This window comes from Drosophila sechellia, chromosome 3R, assembly GCF_004382195.2.
Source record: "Drosophila sechellia strain sech25 chromosome 3R, ASM438219v1, whole genome shotgun sequence".
In the NCBI taxonomy this organism is placed as follows: Eukaryota; Metazoa; Arthropoda; class Insecta; order Diptera; family Drosophilidae; genus Drosophila; species Drosophila sechellia.
The window spans coordinates 17,777,308-17,798,759 of NC_045952.1; the positions used below are offsets into that span (position 1 = coordinate 17,777,308).

At 47.9% G+C, this 21,452-nt stretch overlaps 7 protein-coding genes across 14 annotated transcripts; 3 read left to right on the forward strand and 4 right to left on the reverse strand.

Annotated features, from left to right (window-relative positions):
• The first annotated feature begins 63 nt into the window (after positions 1-63).
• Positions 64-1,113, forward strand: LOC6606933 (peptide deformylase, mitochondrial). 4 transcript variants are annotated; one of them, XM_032722138.1, is made up of 3 exons: positions 67-539; positions 611-954; positions 1,024-1,113. In XM_032722138.1, exons 1-2 carry the CDS (start codon positions 135-137, stop codon positions 920-922), a joined length of 717 nt encoding a protein of 238 aa, XP_032578029.1. In that variant the 5' UTR covers positions 67-134; the 3' UTR covers positions 923-954; positions 1,024-1,113. The 4 variants fall into 4 exon arrangements, with proteins under 4 accessions (XP_032578031.1, XP_032578030.1, XP_032578029.1 ...); XM_032722140.1 differs by lacking the exon at positions 1,024-1,113 and having other exon boundaries at positions 64-550; positions 611-732; XM_032722139.1 differs by lacking the exon at positions 1,024-1,113 and having other exon boundaries at positions 66-509; positions 611-1,001.
• LOC6606934 lies at positions 998-1,424 on the reverse strand. Its single transcript, XM_002031692.2, has one exon. It carries the CDS (start codon positions 1,398-1,400, stop codon positions 1,020-1,022), a length of 381 nt encoding a protein of 126 aa, XP_002031728.1. The 5' UTR covers positions 1,401-1,424; the 3' UTR covers positions 998-1,019.
• A 109-nt stretch (positions 1,425-1,533) lies between these two features.
• LOC6606935 lies at positions 1,534-3,172 on the forward strand. 2 transcript variants are annotated; one of them, XM_032722137.1, is made up of 2 exons: positions 1,534-2,772; positions 2,832-2,908. In XM_032722137.1, the coding sequence occupies exons 1-2, from the start codon at positions 1,665-1,667 to the stop codon at positions 2,837-2,839; spliced, it is 1,116 nt and encodes a 371-aa protein (XP_032578028.1). In that variant the 5' UTR covers positions 1,534-1,664; the 3' UTR covers positions 2,840-2,908. The 2 variants fall into 2 exon arrangements, with proteins under 2 accessions (XP_032578028.1, XP_002031729.1); XM_002031693.2 differs by having other exon boundaries at positions 1,534-3,172.
• Positions 3,173-3,275: 103 nt separating this feature from the next.
• On the forward strand, positions 3,276-4,978 carry LOC6606936. The gene has a single exon (XM_002031694.2). The coding sequence runs from the start codon at positions 3,403-3,405 to the stop codon at positions 4,843-4,845; it is 1,443 nt and encodes a 480-aa protein (XP_002031730.1). The 5' UTR covers positions 3,276-3,402; the 3' UTR covers positions 4,846-4,978.
• Positions 4,979-5,075: 97 nt separating this feature from the next.
• Positions 5,076-11,711, reverse strand: LOC6606937 (C-1-tetrahydrofolate synthase, cytoplasmic). 2 transcript variants are annotated; one of them, XM_002031695.2, is made up of 6 exons: positions 11,566-11,711; positions 8,570-8,641; positions 8,297-8,507; positions 7,702-8,173; positions 5,558-7,395; positions 5,076-5,490 (listed from the first exon to the last, which is right to left on the reverse strand). In XM_002031695.2, the coding sequence occupies exons 1-6, from the start codon at positions 11,634-11,636 to the stop codon at positions 5,248-5,250; spliced, it is 2,907 nt and encodes a 968-aa protein (XP_002031731.1). In that variant the 5' UTR covers positions 11,637-11,711; the 3' UTR covers positions 5,076-5,247. The 2 variants fall into 2 exon arrangements, with proteins under 2 accessions (XP_002031731.1, XP_032579076.1); XM_032723185.1 differs by lacking the exon at positions 11,566-11,711 and adding an exon at positions 11,097-11,174.
• LOC116801768 (probable methyltransferase-like protein 15 homolog) lies at positions 9,383-11,655 on the reverse strand. 2 transcript variants are annotated; one of them, XM_032723186.1, is made up of 2 exons: positions 11,566-11,655; positions 9,383-10,737 (listed from the first exon to the last, which is right to left on the reverse strand). In XM_032723186.1, exon 2 carries the CDS (start codon positions 10,490-10,492, stop codon positions 9,419-9,421), a length of 1,074 nt encoding a protein of 357 aa, XP_032579077.1. In that variant the 5' UTR covers positions 10,493-10,737; positions 11,566-11,655; the 3' UTR covers positions 9,383-9,418. The 2 variants fall into 2 exon arrangements, with proteins under 2 accessions (XP_032579077.1, XP_032579078.1); XM_032723187.1 differs by lacking the exon at positions 11,566-11,655 and adding an exon at positions 11,097-11,115.
• Positions 11,712-12,060: 349 nt separating the features above from the next.
• On the reverse strand, positions 12,061-21,345 carry LOC6606938 (protein Skeletor, isoforms B/C). 2 transcript variants are annotated; one of them, XM_032723184.1, is made up of 8 exons: positions 20,979-21,345; positions 18,553-19,056; positions 17,806-18,065; positions 16,875-16,974; positions 15,188-15,964; positions 14,940-15,133; positions 14,467-14,883; positions 14,237-14,336 (listed from the first exon to the last, which is right to left on the reverse strand). In XM_032723184.1, exons 1-8 carry the CDS (start codon positions 21,037-21,039, stop codon positions 14,295-14,297), a joined length of 2,355 nt encoding a protein of 784 aa, XP_032579075.1. In that variant the 5' UTR covers positions 21,040-21,345; the 3' UTR covers positions 14,237-14,294. The 2 variants fall into 2 exon arrangements, with proteins under 2 accessions (XP_002031732.2, XP_032579075.1); XM_002031696.2 differs by having other exon boundaries at positions 12,061-14,883; positions 20,979-21,344.
• Between the last annotated feature and the right edge of the window lie 107 nt (positions 21,346-21,452).

The following is a 21,452-nucleotide window of genomic DNA, read 5'->3' on the forward strand; positions in this document are numbered from 1 at the left end:
TGACTCCGATATATCGATAAGCACATACTTTCACATCCCTAGCCGGTCTTCAGGTGGCCAGTATGACCGTGTTGTATAACTATATTCCCTACGATTCTGATGGGAATATTAAAAGAGGCTAAACATTACACAAAATGCACCTGAAACCACGGATAAAAGTGTGCCAAACGATGCTGCGACATAGTAGATCCTTTGGTACGAGTCCTCCCGCTAGTCAGTCGTTTAGGAAGTGGTACCAGCAACTGTGGACCACGGAACGCACCAACTTGCCGCCATACAACCATTTCACCCAGATTGGTGACCCTGTTCTGAGGCAACAGGCCGCTTTGGTACCCAAGGAGCACATGGATAGCCCCGAGATTAAGGCCATCGTCGAGCGGATGGTCAAGGTGCTAAGGAAGTTTGACTGCGTCGGCATTGCGGCGCCTCAGATTGGAGTATCGCTCAGGATCATAGCCATGGAGTTCAAGGGACGGATCCGAAAGGAGTTGCCCGAGGCCGTTTACCAGGCGCGACAAATGTCCGAGTTGCCACTGACTGTGAGACTGGGGTCTTAGTTAGCTGCATTCGGTAGCCCAACCCTTATAATACAATGGTTTGCTTCTTACAGGTTTTTATCAATCCCGTCCTGACGGTGACCAACTACTCCAAGCTAAAACATCCAGAAGGCTGCATGAGTGTGCGAGGTTACTCTGCCGAAGTGGAGCGATTCGAAGGTGTAAAGCTAACAGGCCTTGACCAACTAGGAAACCAAAGCGAACTGGCTCTGAGTGGTTGGAATGCCCGGATAGCGCAGCACGAAATGGATCACCTGGAGGGAAAACTATACACCGATCACATGGACCGCTCAACCTTTGCGTGCACCTGCTGGGAGGCGGTTAACACGAAATCCGGACGCGTGGAGATACCCTTCTACAAGTAGTTAAGTCGCTCGTGGAACGTTTCACTATTTATGTATGTATATATACTGATTGAATGGAATTCTATCTATCGGTGGCAAATGTCCCTCTCGGCTGGTTTTAGTCCATTGGTTTGGTGGGTGCACAAACCCGTAGATTGTGGATGGCCGCCCCAAGCGCAGACTTGGCCTTGAAGTACTCCTGACTGTCCCACAAATCACTCTTGTCCATCATGTAAGCAAGCAGTTCTTGGTACTCCCGCATCAGCAGACGATGGGTGGCAGCCGTCTTCAACTGTTGCATCTCAAATAGCTCGAAAAGAGTCGGCAGGGCCTCAAGCTCTTGATCACTCGCAGTCTTCAGGCTAAGTTTTTCGTGCTGGGTTCTCAGAAGGCAATATTCATTATACTGCTCTCGCAGACTTTTGCCAAGATAATTGAGGACTGCAGTGCGCAGGATAAACTGGCGTATGACCGGATCGGCATTAGTGCGGCGGAACATGTTTAGCACAGTCCGGGAAACAACGGTCACCTAAATCAGCGTGGTACCGGAAAATACTAATTCTGGGATGCAGATTGACAGAAATATCATTACACCTTGGAAACTATTTGGTCTTTTAAATAATCAGAGTCGCTGCAGCATCTCAATTTCAGTCATTTTGAGGAATATAAACATTTAACTCTCAATGTAAAGGCACCGATTTGGCACAACTTTTGACTAAAATACGATTTTATAAATTTATACCATTATTTACTGCCAAATGCAATGAAGCGCGTTCATGTGGATAACTACGCACCAAAGTACTATAGCGGCAAGTGGTCGTGGGACTCGGAGAAAGACTGCCTCCACTTTCAGGCGCACAACGATCTGGAAAACGCAAGAGAGCGCTATATTATCACCAATGGCTACAAGTTCCTGCGCACAATGGACCAGGAGGAGGAGCTCATCTTCCGACAGGAGTATGTGCTACCGAAAAGCAACTATAGTGACGTTGTGGTGATCGGAGATATTAGAAACTTGGTTCTCTACCTTATGCCTCAAGAATTTCTAACCTACAAGTTCGTTGAGTTCATGTACGAGCGGGATACGCACATGTTGCTTCACTCCTTGATTATATACTTTGAGCACTATTTGCGAATGGTCGAGTTTATGCTTATACGTCGGGATGAGCTTTCTGGTCCCCTGGGTCAGGTGCAGAGCGAGCAGACCAACGATATGAAGCGAACCTTTTCGGTATACTTGAGCCAGTATCGTATGCTTGTTGCCCGAAACTACTGCCGCATCATCGGGGGCGAGGACAATATGTCCAAGTACTACCACATGAAGCCGATTTCCAACATTTCAGCAACAATCCACGATAAGTTCTTCCATGAGCATTTTCTGGCAGTGGCCATCCAAATAGTCTGGATCTGCATGCATCGCCGTGCGTACTACATCATCGAAATGGAGATGAATCGCCTTTTCCGGTCCGAGCACTTTGTTTCTGCTCGCTCAGAGTACCTCGAGTTCACGGAGGCGGAGCGCAGTCTTCTCTACGGGAGAAACAAAAAGAACTACAATTATCGAATTCAGGAATCGCCTCTTGTCCAGGAGCTAAAGCTGGTTCCTGCTGAGGATATGCCCATTCTATGGATAGGCGAACGCAAGTACAGAGGAAACGATATCCGCATTGCCGAGATTGAACTGGAGTACATAGTGCCTGGATCACAGCTCAGCTTTATAGATGTATCTCACGGCATCATGGGACATCCGAAAAGCCTCTACAACACGCTTCTTAGTCTCGACTGGCCGGCTGTCCGCTTCTCAAACTTCTCGGAAAAGTTCGATCCGTACCATATAATTAGGCGACCTCACCTGCAAATACCCAAGATAGGTGAGCTTAAGATGCGTACAATGAAAGAGAAATATGAACATTTCTACCGGATCTGTAAGGTTCATGAGCGGGCTACCCACCATCAGATCTGCAAGTGGGTCAAACGAGACATCAACATAGCGTTCTTTCGGTCCGGTGGTCTGCTCACAAACGTAGTCTCGCGTTGTGAAAAGGAGTTGGCAAGCACATCTTCAGGACAACGGGTTGATCAGATCATCTCCAACTATTTTAAGATCATGTCCAAAATACGCAAGGAGGATAGAGAACCGGAGCGTACATCATCTACCCGTGGTAGTATTGCATCGCCTTTTAGTGTGGGCAAGGTAAAGCGGTAAAAAATTACATAGTTCTATAAGTTAATAGCTATTTTTGCATATTAATAAATATACAGAAAATCTGAGCCTTAATGTACTGACACTTATGGATTGCTATCATATGATAAATGCATGAAAACGAAAGGCATCCGCTCAAGGGTATGGGTTTCGTAGGTGGGAGCTTGGGAATAAAACTTCACTTTCAGGCCTTTAAACATGAGCATAATTCCACTAAACTTCGTCACGTACACAGCAATTTAAATACATTTTGAATACACAAGACACAACCCGATCTTGGCTTATCTGCGCGACTACGATGAAGAGAGTCCATGTGGATAACTACGCCCCAAAGTACTACAGCGGCAAGTGGTCATGGGACTCGGAGAAGGACTGCCTCAACTTCCAGGCGCACAACGATCTGGAAAACGCAAGAGAGCGCTATATAATAACCAATGGCTACAAGTTCCTGCGCACCATCGACCAAGAGGAGGAGCTTATCTTCCGGCAGGAGTATGTGCGAGCCAAATCCAACAACAGTGACACAGTGGTGCTAAGAGATATTCGAGATCTGGTGCTCTACTTGATGCCTAGAGACTTCTTAACCTACAAGTTCATTGCATTCATGCATGAGCCAGAGGTGCAGTCCGTGCTTCACGCCCTAACATTGTACTTCGAGTACTACCTACGTCTGGTGGAGTTCGTGCTGATTCGCAGAGATGAACTCTCTGGCCAGATGGCCCAAATTCAGAGCGAGCAGACCAATGAGATGAAGAAAACCTATTCTGTTTACCTGAGCCACTTCCGCATGCTGTTAGCCCGAAACTACTGTGAGATTATCAAGGGCGAGGGATCTATGGCCAAGTACTACCACATGAAGCCAATTTCCAACATTTCAGCAACTATCCACGATAAGTACTTCCATGAGCATTTTCTGGCAGTGTCCATCCAAATAGTCTGGATCTGCATGCATCGCCGGGCGTACTACGTCATCGAAATGGAGATGAATCGGCTTTTCCGGTCGGAGCACTTCGTTTCAGTTCGCCCTGAGTACCTTGAGTTCACGGAGGCGGAGCGAAGTCTTCTTTACGGCCGAAACAACAAAAACCTCAATTATCGCGTCCAGATCTCTCCGCTTGTCCAAGAGTTGGAGCATGTTGTGTCGGAGGATATGCCTATTCTGTGGATAGGAAAGCGTAAGTATAGGGGCACTGATCCTCACATCGCTCAGATCGAGTTGGAGTACGTTGTGCCCGGATCGCAGCTACGCTTGATTGACCTGTCCCATGGCATCCTGGGCCACCCGAAGAATCTCTACAACACCCTTCTGAATCTCGACTGGCCGGCAGTTCGGTTCTCAAACTTCTCGGAGCAATACGACCCATATCATATCATCAGACGGAACCACCTGGACATTCCCAAGTTGGGTGAACTTCAGATGCGAAAATTTGGCGAGAGTTACGAGCACTTTTACGAGATCTTTCACTTTTTCGAGCCAGTCACCCATTCCCATATCTGCAAGTGGGTCAAACGGGAGATCAACATAGCGTTCTATCGGTCCGGAGGTCTGCTCACGAACGTAGTCTCACGATGTGAAAAGGAGTTGGCCACCGCATATGAGGGACAAGACGTGGACAAGATCATTGCCAATTACTTCAAGCTAGTGTCTAACATACGGAAGGTGGACTATTTTGAGTCGCCTCGCGTGAGCGACGTTAGCACAGTGAAGAAGGCGAACCTTGGAAAAAGACAAAGTACCTAAAAAGTCGGCTTGAAAGTATTCAGCAAAAATCATGCATAGTTGGTTGCGAGAATTTTGTGCAAGAATACTACCTTACTTTTAAGGGCCAAAAATATGTATTCGTGTAATTTATAAATTTCCAACCTGTCTACATATAAAAAAAAAATACATTTATAGGATGATGAAAATATAGAAAAACTGAAAATATTTCGTTTCCATTCTTTTCCTTCTAATAAGTAAAAACTCGGTAGTTTTAAAGAAAATTTAAGCCATCTGATATGTGTATTAGTTTAGCAACTTTTAAATCTCATCTCTATATCATTTATATACAAGTTAAAACAATAAATTTGTTACTACTGTGGAATTAGATATGAAAATGCCTTGAAAGTTATTAGGAATCTTCTCCCTTGTCCAGGTTGCCGCCTAAAATAGGCCCTCAATTTCTCCGGTTTCCGTATTCAGATCAATATCGTAGATCGCCGGGCGGGTGGGAAGACCCGGCATTTTGGTGACCTCACCGCACATGGCGACCACAAAGCCGGCTCCGGCTGAAACATATACGTCCTCAACGTCCAGGGTGAAGCCTTTGGGGGCGCCTTTGACCTTGGCATCGCCGGTAAAAGAGCCGGAGACCTTGGACATGCAGATAGGAAGATTGCCGAAGCCCTGCAAATCGAACAATGCATTTTTATAAATATTTTCAGTTTGTCGAAAAAAAATGTGCTCGACTTACCGCATCCGTCAGGCGCTTGACCTTTTCCTCAGCCGCCGGCGAGAGCACCACCTTTCCAGCGCCGTACATCGTCGTGGCGATCTTGTTCATCTTATCCACCAGCGGCAAATCCAGATCGTAGAGCAATCGGAATTGGTTGCCCTGTTCGCAGGCCTTGATCACGGCACCGGCCAGCTCTACGGCTCCGGCTCCTCCGTCCGCCCAGTGAGTGGAGACTACGGCGGCGAATGCACCTGCCTCCAGAGCAGCCTTTTTGACCAACTCATGCTCCGCCGGAGTATCTGCTGAATGAGCATTCAGGCTCACCACCACTGGCATGCCGAAGGCCTTTCCGTTCTCGATGTGCTGCAGCAGATTGGGCAGACCCTTCTGGACGAGCTCCAAGTTCTCCTCGGTGTATTGCTTGTTTAAGGGGGCTCCGGGCGTGACGGGAGCTCCGCCGCCGTGCATCTTGATGGCCCTCACAGTGGCCACCAGCACCATGGCGTTCGGCTTGCGACCGGATGTCCGGCACTTAATGTTGCAGAACTTCTCCATGCCAATATCTGATCCGAACCCGGCCTCCGTGCAGACAAAACCATCTTTACCAACCAGCTTTAGACCGACTTCATCAGCGATGATCGAGTTGCAGCCGTGGGCGATGTTGGCAAAGGGACCAGCGTGCACCAGCACTGGAGTTCCCTCGAGCGACTGCATGAGGTTGGGCTCAAGAGCGTCCTTCAATAGAACTGCCAGGGCACCGGTGACTCCCAAGTCGTCAGCGGTTACGGGCTTGCCTCGTTTGTCGAAGGCCACCACCATGTCAGCCAGCCGCTGCTTCATGTCTTCCAGACTTCGGGATAGGGCTAGCACAGCCATGATTTCGCTGGCCACCGAGATGGAGAACCGGGTCTCCCTCGAAATACCCTTTTCAGTGGGCGATTGTCCAACGGTAATGGTGCGTAGGTACCGATCGTTGATGTCCACGACACGCTCCCACATAATCGTGTCTGGATCGATGTCCAGCCGGGCAAAAGGTCCGTATTCCTCAGCGGTAAGGGTATCGGGATCGGTTTTGGTGATCCCCAATTTCTGGAGTCGGCGTAGCTGAATGGGGCTGAATTTCCGCTGACCCTTGATCGCGGGCACCAATCTGTCATACAAGGCCTTGTCCTTTTGGGTATTCTCGTGGAAGATTCGGGTGTCCAGCTGAGCGGCCAACAAGTTATTGGCTGCCGATACCGCATGAATGTCTCCTGTCAGATGGAGATTGAACTCCTCCATGGGAATCACCTGAGCGTAGCCGCCGCCAGCAGCTCCTCCTTTGATGCCAAAGGTCGGACCTTGGGAGGGCTGTCGCAGAGCAGCCATGGTGTTTCTCAGCTTGTGCGCGCCGAGAGCCTGGACCAAGCCCATCAGTGTGGTGGTCTTACCCTCACCCAAAGGCGTTGGCGTCATACCGGCTACAACCACATAGTGACCCGCCTCCTTGTCCTTCAGACGCTCCAGCACTGACAGTGAAATCTTGGCCTTCTTATTGCCGTACAGGGAAACCTCTCGAGCTTCCAGACCGATCTCCTTGGCCAGCACAGCAATGTCCTTAGGTTTTTGGGCACGGGCAATCACAATATCACTGGGCACGGGACGCTGGGGCTTGAGGGGCAGCGTTTGAAGGGCCCACTGGCTCCTAGCAAGACGCTCCAGGAATCGGGCAGCAGATCGCACGGTGTTCTTCATAAGCATGGCGACCGTCATGGGTCCCACGCCGCCGGGCACGGGCGTTAAATGTCCTGCCACCTGGAGAGCTTCCGCGTAATCTACGTCGCCGACCAACTTGCTGCCACTGGCCTTGCTGGCGTCTGGAAAAGATCAAAAATTGGAATTTGTTGGAATCGGTTTTGGGATCGGTTCGCCCCGATCGGGAGCTGTTCCCTAACTAATTCTCGAGAGCATGATGTTTGAAAACAAAATGATTTCTTATCGTCGGGGTTAGGAGTTCCACTAGGGGGTCGGATGCGTTGATAAGCGATTGATGGCTTTATCAGTAAACAAGTGGAATCGTATGGTTCCACAGATTATAAAATATGTTCAAGCAAGTCTTTAGATTATCCATTGGATTTTCACTGGGATTGCCAGTCAACTGATAAGGGATAACTATCACTCACCTGGCTTCACATTGATGCCGCAATCGATGACCACTGCTCCGGGCTTTATCCACGATCCCTTGACCATCTCGGCCACTCCGATTCCGACCACCAGAATGTCTGCACTTCGGGTGATCTCCTCCAGGTTGCGGGTCTTTGAGTGACACACCGTGACCGTGGCATTGGCCCACTTGAGCAGTTCGGCGGCGGGAGTGCCCACGATCTTGCTGCGTCCCAGAACCACAGCCCTGGCTCCGGCGATCTCTACTCCAGAACGGCGAATTAACTCCAGGCAACCCCAAGGAGTGCAGGGTAGGAAACCACCCAGGTCACCGATGGCCAAGCGACCTTCGTTAACCGTGTGCAAGCCGTCAACATCCTTCTCCGGGGAAACGGCGTCCGTAATTCGATGCGAATCGATGGTAGTGTCACAGTCCAGGGGCATTTGCACTATGATGCCGTGCACCCGGGGGTCCTCGTTCAGATCGTTGATCTGAAATGGCAAAGTCGATTAGTTATAATTTATAACTGACTTCAAGTAGAGAATATTTTGTTTTTCAGTTGATAATACTTTGTATTGCCCATATTGCATAATCCCCTTCCGTCGCGAACTCACCTTATCGAGCAGTTCCACCTCGGTGATGGATCGGGGCAACTGGACGTGGGCGGCATCGATACCGATCTCCGTAGCCGCCTTGATCTTCATGCGGATGTAAACGTTGGAGTCCTCACGTCCACCAACCTGGACAATCCTCAAGCCGGGCACAAAGTCCGCCAATTGCTTGCCCATAGCCGTCACCTCGTTACGCAGCTCCTCACGAATGGATCTAACGGGTGGAGGGGATAGGATGAATAGGAATCCTAGGATGCAAGAGTTTTGCCAACTTACTTGGCCACCGCCGTGCCTGATATGATCTTGGCGCCACTCATCTTGATAGCCGGCTCTGCTGTCCACTCTCCGCTGAAAAAACGCAAGCCCGTAAAGTTTTTTAGTCCGGCTGACCGAAAGTACTGCCTCACTAGCCACGCCAACTCGGCTCGCGCAATGCAACTGAGCTGAGCACTTAACGGACACCCCTATCTATAGCCACATAGGGTTCCGCCCGCTCCCTCTCTATGTTTTGTAATCCCGCTCCCTTATCAGGCGCCTTCGAGATTATCGGTTTCGGGTTTCTCGCGGGTCACATCTTGCGATTGGTAGCCGGGAACACCGGCTGACGTATGCCAGAGCACCTAAGAGCCACAACATTCTCCAATCTCTGGGAGAAAAACAACCGCAGAAGTGCGAATGGTAAACTTATACGATGGCTTTAACCGAGAAAATTGCTGGCATACGCAATTTCCATATCAAATTCGTACGCCTCCATTATCAACCACTTGAAGAAGTACTCGAAAGTTCAACGAGTTCATCAAACTGTGAAAAGTTATATTATGTTCTAGTTATATTATGATCTGGAAAATATTCCATCAAAAGAAACGTAGAATGCCTAGAGCCCATAGCCAAATCGGCACCACTGTACTAAACTTCTCTTCTACCCAGGCAATTAACAACAATTTCCTAATCTATCTAAAAAAAAACTCTGCACGAGAACCACAAATAACTGTGGTAAATAGATAAAGCAGTCCTTATCAGCAGGTGCGAATTGGTGCGTCATGCAGAGCATGACGAGCGTTTGGGAGAATTATAGACTAAGAAAGAGAATTTTGAACTAGACCGAGGGAATTTATTGACATGCGTTTAGTTTGTTTTTACGGCTGCTCTCAGCTTGGCGGATCGACTGCGTGTGTTCCTAGCCACCTCGTCGGCATCTGGCACGATGACATGGCGATGGAGTTGTTTCCAGCTCTTCTTGGTCAGTGATTCTAGCATATCTGGCTCGTCTATGGCATAATGGCTGGAGTACTTGAGGGGAAGAGCATTGGCGGCGCCTGCCAGGACGTTTCCATTGATGTGACGCTTCACGATAGTGTCCTCCAGCGAGTGGAAGGTGATGGTCACCAAGCGTCCATCCACACGGAGGATTTCGTTGGCCAAAACCATGCCGTAGTTGATCTCGTTTAGCTCGTTGTTCACAAATATGCGGATGGCTTGGAAGGTCTTGGTGGCTGAGTGTGCCGGTCGTCGAAGCTTATCTTTCCTGGTCCCGCCATCCATGATGTTTTCAATTACATCTGCCAGCTGCTTAGTGGTCTCGATTTTAAAGAGACCGTTGCGCGCGTCTATCAGTCCTCTGGCTATCTTCTTGGCTGCTTTCTCTTCGCCATAAACCCGCAAAATCTTCACAAGGTCGCCCTCTTCAACATTGGCCAGCACATCGGCAGCTGTAACCCCTCCGCTGTGGCCTCCATCCATTCGCATGTCCAGTGGACCGTCCTTCGAGATGGAGAAGCCTCTGACCGCCTCATCGAATTGCATGGAACTGCAGCCAAAATCGAAAAGCATCCCGTCCACCGAGTTCTTGGCTAGGCCATGATCGTTGAAAAGCCTTGGTAAATCGGAGAATTTTCCAAGCAGGGGAATCAGCTTGCCCTTGAATTCTTCGGATTCGCTCATATCGAGGGCCAGTTGGTGGGCCAATGGATCTCGATCTAGGGCGTACACCTTTGCCTCGGGACACTTCTCCAGAAGACGACGCGTGTGGCCACCAGCTCCGAAAGTCATGTCGATATAGGTGCCTCCTGGAACGGGCTGCAGGTATTCAATGGCGGTGTCGCAGAGCACAGGAACGTGGGGAGCAGTCTTCACTTCTATAGAGCTTCGTCTTAACCAATCCAGTATCAGTCTAGTGGGGTTTAGAAGTCGCTTCATCATGCTACTTCTTTTTTTTTGAGTCCTCGTTCAAATATTGCAGGAACTCGGAGCTCAAGACTTGGCTGCACTGGGCGGCGGTCAGTCCAGTGGCCGTGGACTCGAAAGTGCGCGGATACTTCTTTGCGTAGACGTTGTTGGATAGCCTCTCCAGAGCATTGATCTGACGGTCCAGCTCCTTATCCGTCGCTCCGCCTTCTAGACTTGTGAGCTTGGTCACCTGCTTGCGAATCTGCTCGCCGAGATCCCTTTTTTTTTTTTGAGAAAAGGCGAAAAAGTTTAGTTCCAACTAAATAAGTGTACATGTGTGTGTTTTCTGTGGCGGATGTTCGTTCCATGCGGCGCAGCTGAGAAGAAGATTCAATCACTTTCCGCAGAAGTGAGGGTTTGAGGTGGAAAACCACTTGGTTTAATTGGAAACCGACAAAGGGCTGACAAATGTAGTCATAAAAGCAACACGTTAAAGAAATTAATAGAACATGTTTTCTTCTTCCTCAATTGTTATCCAAATATAATTATCAGCACGCTTTATTTAACCTTTGTATAGTGTAATTTATAATAGTCAAAGTTTTTATAACGTAGCTTAAGAAGATATTTTCAAACTTACTCGAATCCATGGCTCAAAATAAATTTCTCCGGCTCCAACTGATATGCGAATTTAGAGGCCATTTTTCTGCCACTACACAATTTAAGATAATTTGATGTCTGTATGTTCCGAAAACTGGTAAGACAATGTAAGCCGTTTAAGCCAAGTAAAACAAGTAACTAAAATTCGCGATCCACAGCTTCTCAGAATCGGCTAAATGAAACCCACAATCCACACGGTCAGCTGCCGTGGAACCTAAAATTCTTTGCGGGCCGGCAGGCACAATAGTTCTTAAGTAAATTCTTATATATTCCATTTCGCAAACTGATCAGATAAACCATTCACAAATCAATGTGTGCAAAACTACCTCGTTGCATTTAATACAAATAATAGTAAATCCTTTCCATAATTATTTGTTAGATAATCCAAAGTTGTTGCGCCGCCAGAACGAACATTCATGATTCCAGGGTGTTTTAATGCTTATTCTCACCTGCCGACTTTCGATTTCTCCGCTGGCCACTTTTCAAGTACTTTCAGGAATCTTTGATATTGCGCCGACATAATTGTTTCAACTTAAAAATTAAATTAAACAAATAGCAGCGCAACAAAAACACACGTTTTTGCTGGAGGTGGAACAGCAGTCGATAGTTATTCGATACTATTAACAAGGGTGTTCCCATTGGAGATGAGATATTGGTCAGCTATTTGCTAGGTTTTTTTTTTTTTTTTGTATTTTGTTTTGTATTTATTTCTTGATAAGCTGTCAAGGCGTTTTCGATACTGTGAGAGCTATCGATAATAGTGCATTGTGTGGTATTATATCGAACAACTTATGATTGACAGTGTTGAGAAAGTAAAAACTCAGTTGAGTGCACGTTTAAAATGGCAGTTACTTAAAAAGAATAACAAAGTTCCTCTGGCCTTACTTGTATTTAAAATAAACATATCTTCATTTCCGGTTGAACGGTTGGAAATCAAACACAAATCAGATTACTTCTTGGTTTTATTTCACAACGACTAAAATGCGGCTTAAACAGAATCGGTTAGCTTAGCTAATAAGATTCATGCGTTCGTTTAAAATTAAGAGCATCATAAGTGTTAAAAGAAAACTACGGGCTAATACAGGTTTACGAGTAAATGTAACCCCAAAACGGTTAAATGCTAGTTCTTGCTTATAATTTCGCTATTGCAGATCCTACGCTCTTCGGCCCTCCGGCTTCAGAAGCTGCAGCTTGGTGGAAATGGGTCTCAGCGATGATGACGACAATGGCGATGAGGACGATGATGATACGGTGAATGTGGATGCTCCTGTCGACGAGGAATACGGATAGATTGTGTTGCCACTGCTGCTGGAAAACACAGGAGTGGTACGGCTGAAGGGTGCTGGATGGGAATACTCGGAGACGGGTTGGGGCTCTGTGCCTCGGAATTCCTGTGGCAGCTCTCCTCTGTAGATTCCAAACTGAGGTGTGGTACGGACCAGCTGCTCCAAGGGGGTCAATCCGTATTGGGCATGTCGCTGGTGGACGCCGCCATTGTCCGGGGCATCCAATTTGGGCGGCAGCACCAGGCTACTGTCCACCACCGACTTGCCATCAAAGGTGTAGAGGGCTCCACTCGGCAGCCTGGTATGGGGAATCTTTCGGTTATCTGGCGGCAGGTAGTAAGTGTCTATCCGTTCCGCAGCAGCGGCCACTCGGTCATCCATGTCTAGTTCCAACTCATCCGCATATATTTCTTCTTCATCGGGGCCAAAGAGATCCTCCAGCAGATCGGGATCCGGTTTCTTTGTTGTGTTTCTTGGAATGTCTATTGTTGTGGTTACAGCATCTTTTTTGGTTGTCTCTTCCAGTGACTCCACATCATCCGCCACTGGCATAGGCTCCATTTCTAGCTCCTCTCCGTTTAGGTCCTCTCCAGAAAGTTCGTCCAGGGTGGGCTTTATTAACTCCGAAGCGGAGGGCAGGGCGTGCTCCAGGGCTGCCGACGGCAGTCTTAGAGCCGATGCCGTGGGACTAACCTCCTTCACGTTAACCCTCAACACTTTTGTGGCATTGGTACTGTCCAAGGGCGATGGTATAAACATGGGCTCAAAGCTCTGCGTTTCACTGCCTCCCTGCTGGGCTGCCAGGAACAGGGTATCTGTTTCCATCACCTCATCGATTTCTGTCCCAGGATCTTCTCGTCGATGGGCCACCTGATCGATGATCTCTTTGGGCAATTGGACACCAGTGCCATCGGTCCTAACGATGGGTTTGAATCCGCTCTCAACAATCACGGTGTCGGGCTTGAAACCCTGATTAACGGCAGGACGCATACTGGCGATTTCCTCCTGGGAGGGTTCCTTTACAGTAGGACGTTTCACTAGCGGAATGGGCGTGGTTGAGATGAGAATGGAGGACACAGAGGAGGTCTTGGGTTTCTGGTCCACCTTTCCCTTTCCACCTGGTTGATTAAAGTAGGCCGCATTTTGCAGAGACCCTTGAGGTTCAAGGTCCACATAAGGTACTGGAATTTTTGGTTTGCCCTTAATCTTGAGTCGTTCTCCCCCGCCTAGCTCAGTGGGCTGACCCAGGAGTAAAACAGATGCCGCCAGCGGTTGCAGTGGAAAAGGTTTCTCCTTGACGAAGGGCTTCAGCAATCCCGGTATCGGCTTCCTATAGTGACTTACAATCAGGGAGGGCTGTTGCTGCAGAAGAACGGGATGCTGCTGTGGATGCGGATGCAAGTGCGGATGCTGCTGCGGAAGTATGGGCCTTGAGGCCGGCACCTTCTTGATCGGAGCAGGGAAAGGTCGACGGCCGGGCAGCTTAACCGGATGAAAGAGCGGAGCGTTTTGCGGCGGACGTAGAAACTCAGAGAGTCCAATGGTTTTCTGGGCGAGCGCTGGAAGATTAGCGGTTAGATTGTGGTGATGCAAATGGACATGCGGGTGGGGGGCATGCTGCGGTTGGTGGTGCAGGCGATGCAAGTGCGGGGGATGATGGATGAGATGGGGACCAGCCGCGAGTATGGGTAGCTTTTGGTTGGCAGAGGGTAAAGTGGCTGATGGGGATGGGTATGCGGATGCGGATGGAGATGCGGTCAGCGTGTGGGCATGGGTCTCGCCCAGCAGAATCTCGGGTCGCGAGCTGATCTCGGTCGGGGTCACGTTCGGTTTCTGGTGTGGATTCGGAATCGGGTTCTGGTTGGGATGGTTGGGGTTCAGATTCGGGTTCCTCAGTAGGCTCTCCTCGAGAGCCTCAGCAGCGCGGATGCCATCTGAAATCAGTTTGGTTATTTCCGAAGATTTCGTTATTTCAAAACTCAGTTTGGGCGGTGTTCCGTTCATATTGTGGTTCTTAATCAAATCGGTTTGGTGCTTCAATAAAAAATTATCGTTGGCGCTGACCTTGGTTTCGTGCCGTACGGACGCCTCTCCGGCGTAGTCCTCGTGCACTGGCGCCGGTTCCGCGGCGGTGGCTTTCGCCGGCAGCCGGATTTCGTGGCGTTCAGAGGCGGCTCCCTTGAGTCCGCCCGCGTCCGAGTCACAAGAGTCGTGCACGTGGATCTTCCATCCCAGGTAACGGTGTGTGAAGCAGTGGTAGTACACCGTGTCCGGCGTATTCCGGTCCGGCTTCCAAGTAATCACTCCCGGCTCGCCAGCGTCGCACTTAAGGGTCAGAGTGCGCTGGTAGGCGCCGAAGGACTGGTAGTCGTCCGCCGGGGGACCTTCCACATCTGGTGTCCAGTTGCAGAGACGGCCAACGCCGGTGGGCGTGACTTGGCCAGACCGGGAGCGATGTACTCCGGCGTAGATGCGCACGGCCTACAGCAGAGAAATCGGTATTGCCGTTAGGGATTTATTTACCAAATTGATTTCACCTTTTTCTCCTCCTCGCGTTTGTGCTCGTATCCTCCCACAGGATCGTCACTGATGTAGAACGGATGGTACTTGGCCGGAATATCCGGATTGTTTCCGCCCTCAACCACAAATGTATAGGTCTTGCCGCGCACCACATGGATCTCGGGAATCAGAAGTCCGTTGATGTACCAGGAAATTCCCCATCCGACGTGTCCTAAAGTATACAACATACTTGGTATCTTTTGAACAATAAAAGCAAGAATCCCACCTGTGATAGCTGGATAGCCGTGTTTTCCTCCCGTGGGGCCCATCTGGGCATAGAACACTCCATCCTCTGGTTCGTGACACTGAATGGCAGGGATGTCCCAGGCGCCATTGCTGTTCACTGGCTTCGGAGTGGGCACTGGCCGCCTTTGGGTGATGATCGCTGTTTCCTGGCGCCTCTGCGGTGGCTGACGATGCAGTGCCTCAGCCCGATTCTCGTAGAACTCCTCATCGGGTTCCACGTTGGGTCGGCCTGCTGGCGGATAACCAGCTCCGCCAGTAGAACTCTGGGCCGCGGGAGCAGAGTCCTCCTGTTCCGATGAGTTGCTGTTGCCTCGAGCACCCTCTGGCAAGGGACAATTCCACTTTGGCTGGCGACCGAACTCGATCTGGTGCAGATGCTTGTTGTAGAATGTATGGAAGGAGACTTCCTGGAAATCGTTAAGTGGTCCAATTGCCCACACCACTGATTCCGCTCCCGTAATCGAGATGGGCAGATCCAGGCGATCGGTGGCAGCTAGGGATCTTTGGTAGGTCACAATCGAATAGCCATTCACCATGGCAGCATTTAGCAGCCTTATGGAGTTGGTCTTCTCAGAGATCTTGGTGTCGGGACAAGCGCCACGCCCACCTGAGCACTGAGCCTTGCCCTCCAGGAAGTAGTCCGTTGCAAATCCATTTCCGGTCTGTGGATCCACCCAGGCCACCACTGCATCCGCACCAATCATCTGGCTGACGTTCTTGTTCGGCGAAATTCCAAAGGACATGTAGTTGTTAGGTTCTACGGGGATATAAATGTGATGAGAGGTTTTCATAAATATAGGTTGATCACTGAAAGCAATGCTTATATTCGACTTTGAAATCATTCAGTAAATTATAAATGGGTATATCTTATGAATGAACTCAAGTTAAATCCATTTGCCAATCCTACTTGGAGTGCAGTTCAATTCTACGGTGAGTGCTAGGAGCCCCACAATCAACGAAAGTTGATCGCCCCAATTCTGGCTTGGTCAACCGGTCGTCAGACATTTTCCCGGTGAAAATTCCTGGCGGCATTCTTAGCGGTTGCAAAATGCCCAGATTGGAGTAAGACCAGTGGCGATTCGATATGGACAAAGTATGCCCACGGTGATCGTGATTGCAGATGCAACCAACAAATTGCTATCCATTTGGCCACCCCATCCCAGCCAGCAGTCGAATTGCGCAATAAAACCAGTCGTCATAATTCGCAACTTGTTATTCTGCCAATCGATGCTGCTGCCATGGAAGCTGCTGATCGGTCAATTTGGATGCTAACTGGATTTTATTGTTGCCATCTCGTCCCCCTTCTCCGCTAACTGTACTCGATAAAATGTCAAAGCATCATAAATCATCGCCAGCAGATGCAGCATGCAGCTTGCCAAAGGCTTGTCACCAAATGGGATAGGTCAGGTAAAGGGCTAAGCTCAGCAGACAGTCTTAAATTCCAAAAGGTGTCTTTTTCATGGCATTCCTAACTCATTGGGAACTGTGATTGCATAAGAAGAGTTACTAATAGCAATCAATTTAAATTTAGTTCGACAAAGCAAAAAAAAGAACTCTTATTTTGTATATATTGACGTTTAGCTTCAATTAACACAAAGCTAATATCTGCGCAACTTATGGAAGGGGAAACTTCCGCAAATTAGGAGTAGTTAGCACCCAGAACTTACCCAATTTGGCCACCAACTGGACCACGATGCTCTCGCCGGCCACCGCCCAGCGAACCTCGAATGCCAGATCGTCGTAGAGCACCTCGCAGTTGAGCTTCGACTGGAAGAGATTGGTTTAAGGGAAGGTTCGATTGGATCGGAAGCGGAAACGGATATGGATATGGAGTTGGAATCGGATGGGGAATGTGCGGTGCGGGTATGTGTGTGCGTGTAGGTGTGAATGTGGACTGAGGTTTCTTTTTTTTTGGAGGGGGAGGAGAAAGCTTTGCCAAAGTCAAAATTTTGAGAATACCCGAAATGTTTGCATTTTTGTTTTGCTGTATTCGAAATATTTTTGCTTTTCGAATGGTTTTATTATACAAAATGAAAAATGTTTTTGATTTCGCTTGGGGTTGTTAGTATATTGATGAGAAGGATATGTGTGTTGGTGTGTTTGTGGGGGATTTCTGTGTCTGTGGTGTGCGTTTTGTGTTGTTTTGTGTGTTGTGGGTTTCGAGGAGGAGGAACAATGAGGATTCAGTCCCACACAGATTTCATTTTGTATAAGACGCTCCCGGAGCTCAAGCAAAAGCTGATCAAGACAACAAAACACAAATAACAAGCAGGTGAGTATTACATAGACACATATATTATAGAATGTGTTGCACATATGTATGTATATAAGTTATATATAGATATATATTTTGGATCTCTCCTCCTCCGTCGTCCGTCTAGCTTACAGTCTAGGAATTTCCGGTCACGACTCGTGATGCCGGATCCGATTCGAATCGATTGATAAATATTTTGCATATACACAACAATAAATACGCTTGCATAAATAGAGTTACACACAATTACACCCAACTACCGCGATCAGCTATCTGCGATCAGCGATCAGTAGTAGTAATCAGCGCTGCAGCTCGCTTAAGATCTGGCTGGCGTTCTTCTTTACCTGAGGACTGATTCCGAGCATCTTCAGGGAGGGCGGCACATTCAGGCCCTCCGGCAGGCGAACGTGTCCGAAATCCACGGTGAAGGCCTCGCACCAAACGCCAAAGTGACCAATGTCGAAGATGGTCAGGTCCTCGGGCAGGGTCAGCACGATTGTTTTGCGCTCATAGCGGCGCAGCGGGTTCTCCTTGCCATTCTCGTCCGGAATCCTCAGACCGTCAGAAGTGGGCCGCTGGCCACGACCCACCCAGAATTTGGCATCTGCAAATCATATTTGGGGGGAACTTTTATATCAGCTGATTGTCAAATAACAAAAATCTCCATAAAACCATTCTAATAAGTACACTCATTTCAGGTTTGTTAAAGTTAATTTGTTTACCCTCACTTATGACGAAAGCACTTTATTGAACCAGTATATTCGGTTTCTATTATAATCTGTGTGAATTCCCCTAATTGAAAGAATTGCTTAATTAAATAATGAAATGCATTTCATTATTATAACCATAATTCTCGGTATTCTATGAGCTCTGGAAATGATTCTGTGAATAATGCGAACCTTAATATAAAGATACATTTAATTCCTAGTTTATCTAATTGATCGTTTCAAAACCAAACTTTTGGAGCGTCACTCCTGAAGATGAATAAAAATTCAAATATAGACAAGAAGAAGCCAGAGCTTTCGGAAGTATTTGAATGACATGCTAAGTTCCTCAAGTATTGAAAATCTGAATGTTGGAGTGGTACCCACCTGGCGCTTCTCCGTCGTAGCTAAAGTTGGGCACCAGTAGCGTTTGGGCGTCCACTATGACAATGTTGTCGGAGGAAACACCATGGACGCCCCTCAGAGCGCTGATCTTCTGTGGCCGCGGGAAGTCCAAGTTGGGCGGAATAGAAACGTCGCCGAAATTCACCGCAAACTCATCGCACCACACCGAGAACCATTTGATGTCGCGCAGTGTTTTGCCCTCGGGCAGCGACAGGGTGACATCCTTGTTCCTGTAACGCCGGGTCAGGGAGGCGGTTCCGCCCCTTTCGTCCCTCAGCCGGGCGGCACCTTCATTACTTGGCCGCGCTGTATTCCCCACATAGAAGTAGGCAGCTGGCGCCTCACCGTCGTAATTGAACTTCTTGATAAAGATGGTGCGGGAATCGACGGCGTACACATCGCCGGAGACACCGTGGTGCAGTCGGGTCAGGGCTCCGATCTTGGTGCCATAATAGGGGTAGGCGGCATCTCCAAAGCTGGCTAGGCCTGCAAACAAAAAAACAATCAAAAGAATCGGTGAGGGAAGCGGGCAAAACAAAAGACTTAGGCAACAAACTTGGCGCTAGCTGAGTCAGTGGGCAATGAATACACAGGCGAGATCTTCGCAGCCACTTAGCGACCACTTAATTAGTCGTACACTGGCGGAAATAAATTGGACCAAGCTTGGTTAAAATTGCTTTTTTTAAAATTAATTAATAATGATTTGTTACTCGATGTTCAATGAATAATTTGTCTATTCTTAACTGGACTTGTTTATTGTTACGATATTATATTGCTTATTATCTTTTATATTATCAGTGTTTTTAATTTCCATGCCGACGGGTTCCAGGCAAACAGATAAACCAAAACAAGCAATTCAAACAGAAATCTACGAAGGCGGTGTGTCATAGCCAAAACTCGATCGCAGTCTTTGTTCTTGGAGCACAGGAAGTTTCGGATTTACGGATTTACGGCAAATAAATTTTGAATACAATCCGAAAATTCGTGAGGCGTGTAACACCAAAACAAAAATGGAAAAATGAAAAAAAAAAAAACAGATCTTAATGGGAACTAATTCTCATTAGGAGATGAATGGTTCTAAGCCGACTTTAATGGGCCAACTTTGTTTGCTTTGTGGGCTGGCGAATTTCGCTTTGAAAAATCCCACTTCACCTTCACAAACTTGGCTTCAAATCTTTCTGCTGTTGGTTGGTGTTGTTGTTCAAATTCAATTTATCTGTGTTTTATTACAATCTTTTTGTTGCTATTGTTTGTGCTTTGTTTTTTGCATGGCCCATAAACACGTTTCTGTTTTTTTAAACTGCCATCAAATGGTTTGTCGGGGCGACATGGTCGCCATGGCCTGCAGTTATTTTTTATTTTTGACACAACCCGATTGGTTTTTTTTATTTGTTTTTTCCGTGGCCATGGCTTCGGCTGCTCCAAATTTTGCGCAGACGCGGACGAGTCTTTCTCGTTTGCCAGATTCTGAATCTGGCCAGTTTGTCGGCCACGAATCCGATCCGATCTGCCCAGCCGATTTCCGCCCGGCTGGCCCAGAATCCATCAATGATTTAAAGCTCACGGGGCAGTTGCGAGCTCGTATGCAAAATGCCAAAGGTGTAATTAAAAGCAATCGTAGTCTTATTAATGATGATCGGGCCGAAGTCAGACGGAGCCATTAGGCAGGCTCACAACGAGCACTCAACTATTGGCCAAGCTAACCCATCGAACTGGTTGGGTGCAATTGGCAATCATCTGAAGCCACTCGAATTGCAAAATCAACGCATCAAAAGCATGGAATCGCTAACGAAAAGACATTATTTACTTGAGGATGTTTTTAGCGAAATATTTCAAAATGTTCGATTTTTCAATTAAATAAACATATCATTCGCTCATTAATTAATCTAATTGTGATCTGGTACGTATTGATTTATTGATTTTTGTATGTAAAATCTGAGTTAAATGAATATTTGAATAAATTGATTTAATAAAGCCTTATTTTTTTCGCATGGACTAGCCAACCTAGAGACCTACTTTCCCAGTGGCTTTTCCACTCACTAGGAGGTCTTCAAAATGGTATCAAGGAAACATGTTAGCAATTTATGCAAATCTCCGGTGGAAATGCTAATGCAGTTCGGACAATTGTGGAGATGGTCAGCGGTTCAACGGTCAGCGCGATCATAAAAGCTGATGAATATTCAACTGGCTGGCACCGCACTCACAAAAGATGATATATACATCGGATTCGTATTCGGCATGTCATTGAGTGTGTGGCTGTGTGGCTCCTATAAACAGGCCACTAATCTAGTTTTTAAATATCAGCATCTGTATCTACAGCTGTATCTGTATCTGCAGCTGTGTCTGCATCGCTATCCGTTCAATTTGCATCACAATGGCACTTATAAATCATTGCCCGGGGTACTTACAGCTTAATGCGGCCAATAGGCCAAATAGCAGCAGCCAAGGTTTATCCTTCATTGCCAACATGGCTAACGGTTGCAAAAGTGTGCCTGCGTGTGTCTGGGGTTTCTTTTTTATGGCAGCGTGTGGGTGTTTGGGCACAGGCCCCCGATTTAATTCGGATTTTTCCCGGCAGGATGTGCTTATCCTGGCACTAGCAATTACACACACACACTCGGGCTTAACTATGGGTTAGAGAAACAGAGAGAGAGAGAAAGAGAACTACACTCGCGAATAAAATTCGAGTTGGTACCGATCCAGGGATCTAGCTTGGGGTTCCACTTAGCCAGGTATCTCGCGACCGAACGCAACGAACTCCAAAACCGCACTGATCGCCAGCGATCTTGGCTGTCAGCAAAGAGTTGAAAAACTTTCGGACCCGCCGCTGCCGCATCTGCTTCCGCTCCCCTCCCGCTCTCTCAGCCGACGCCGGCAGCACC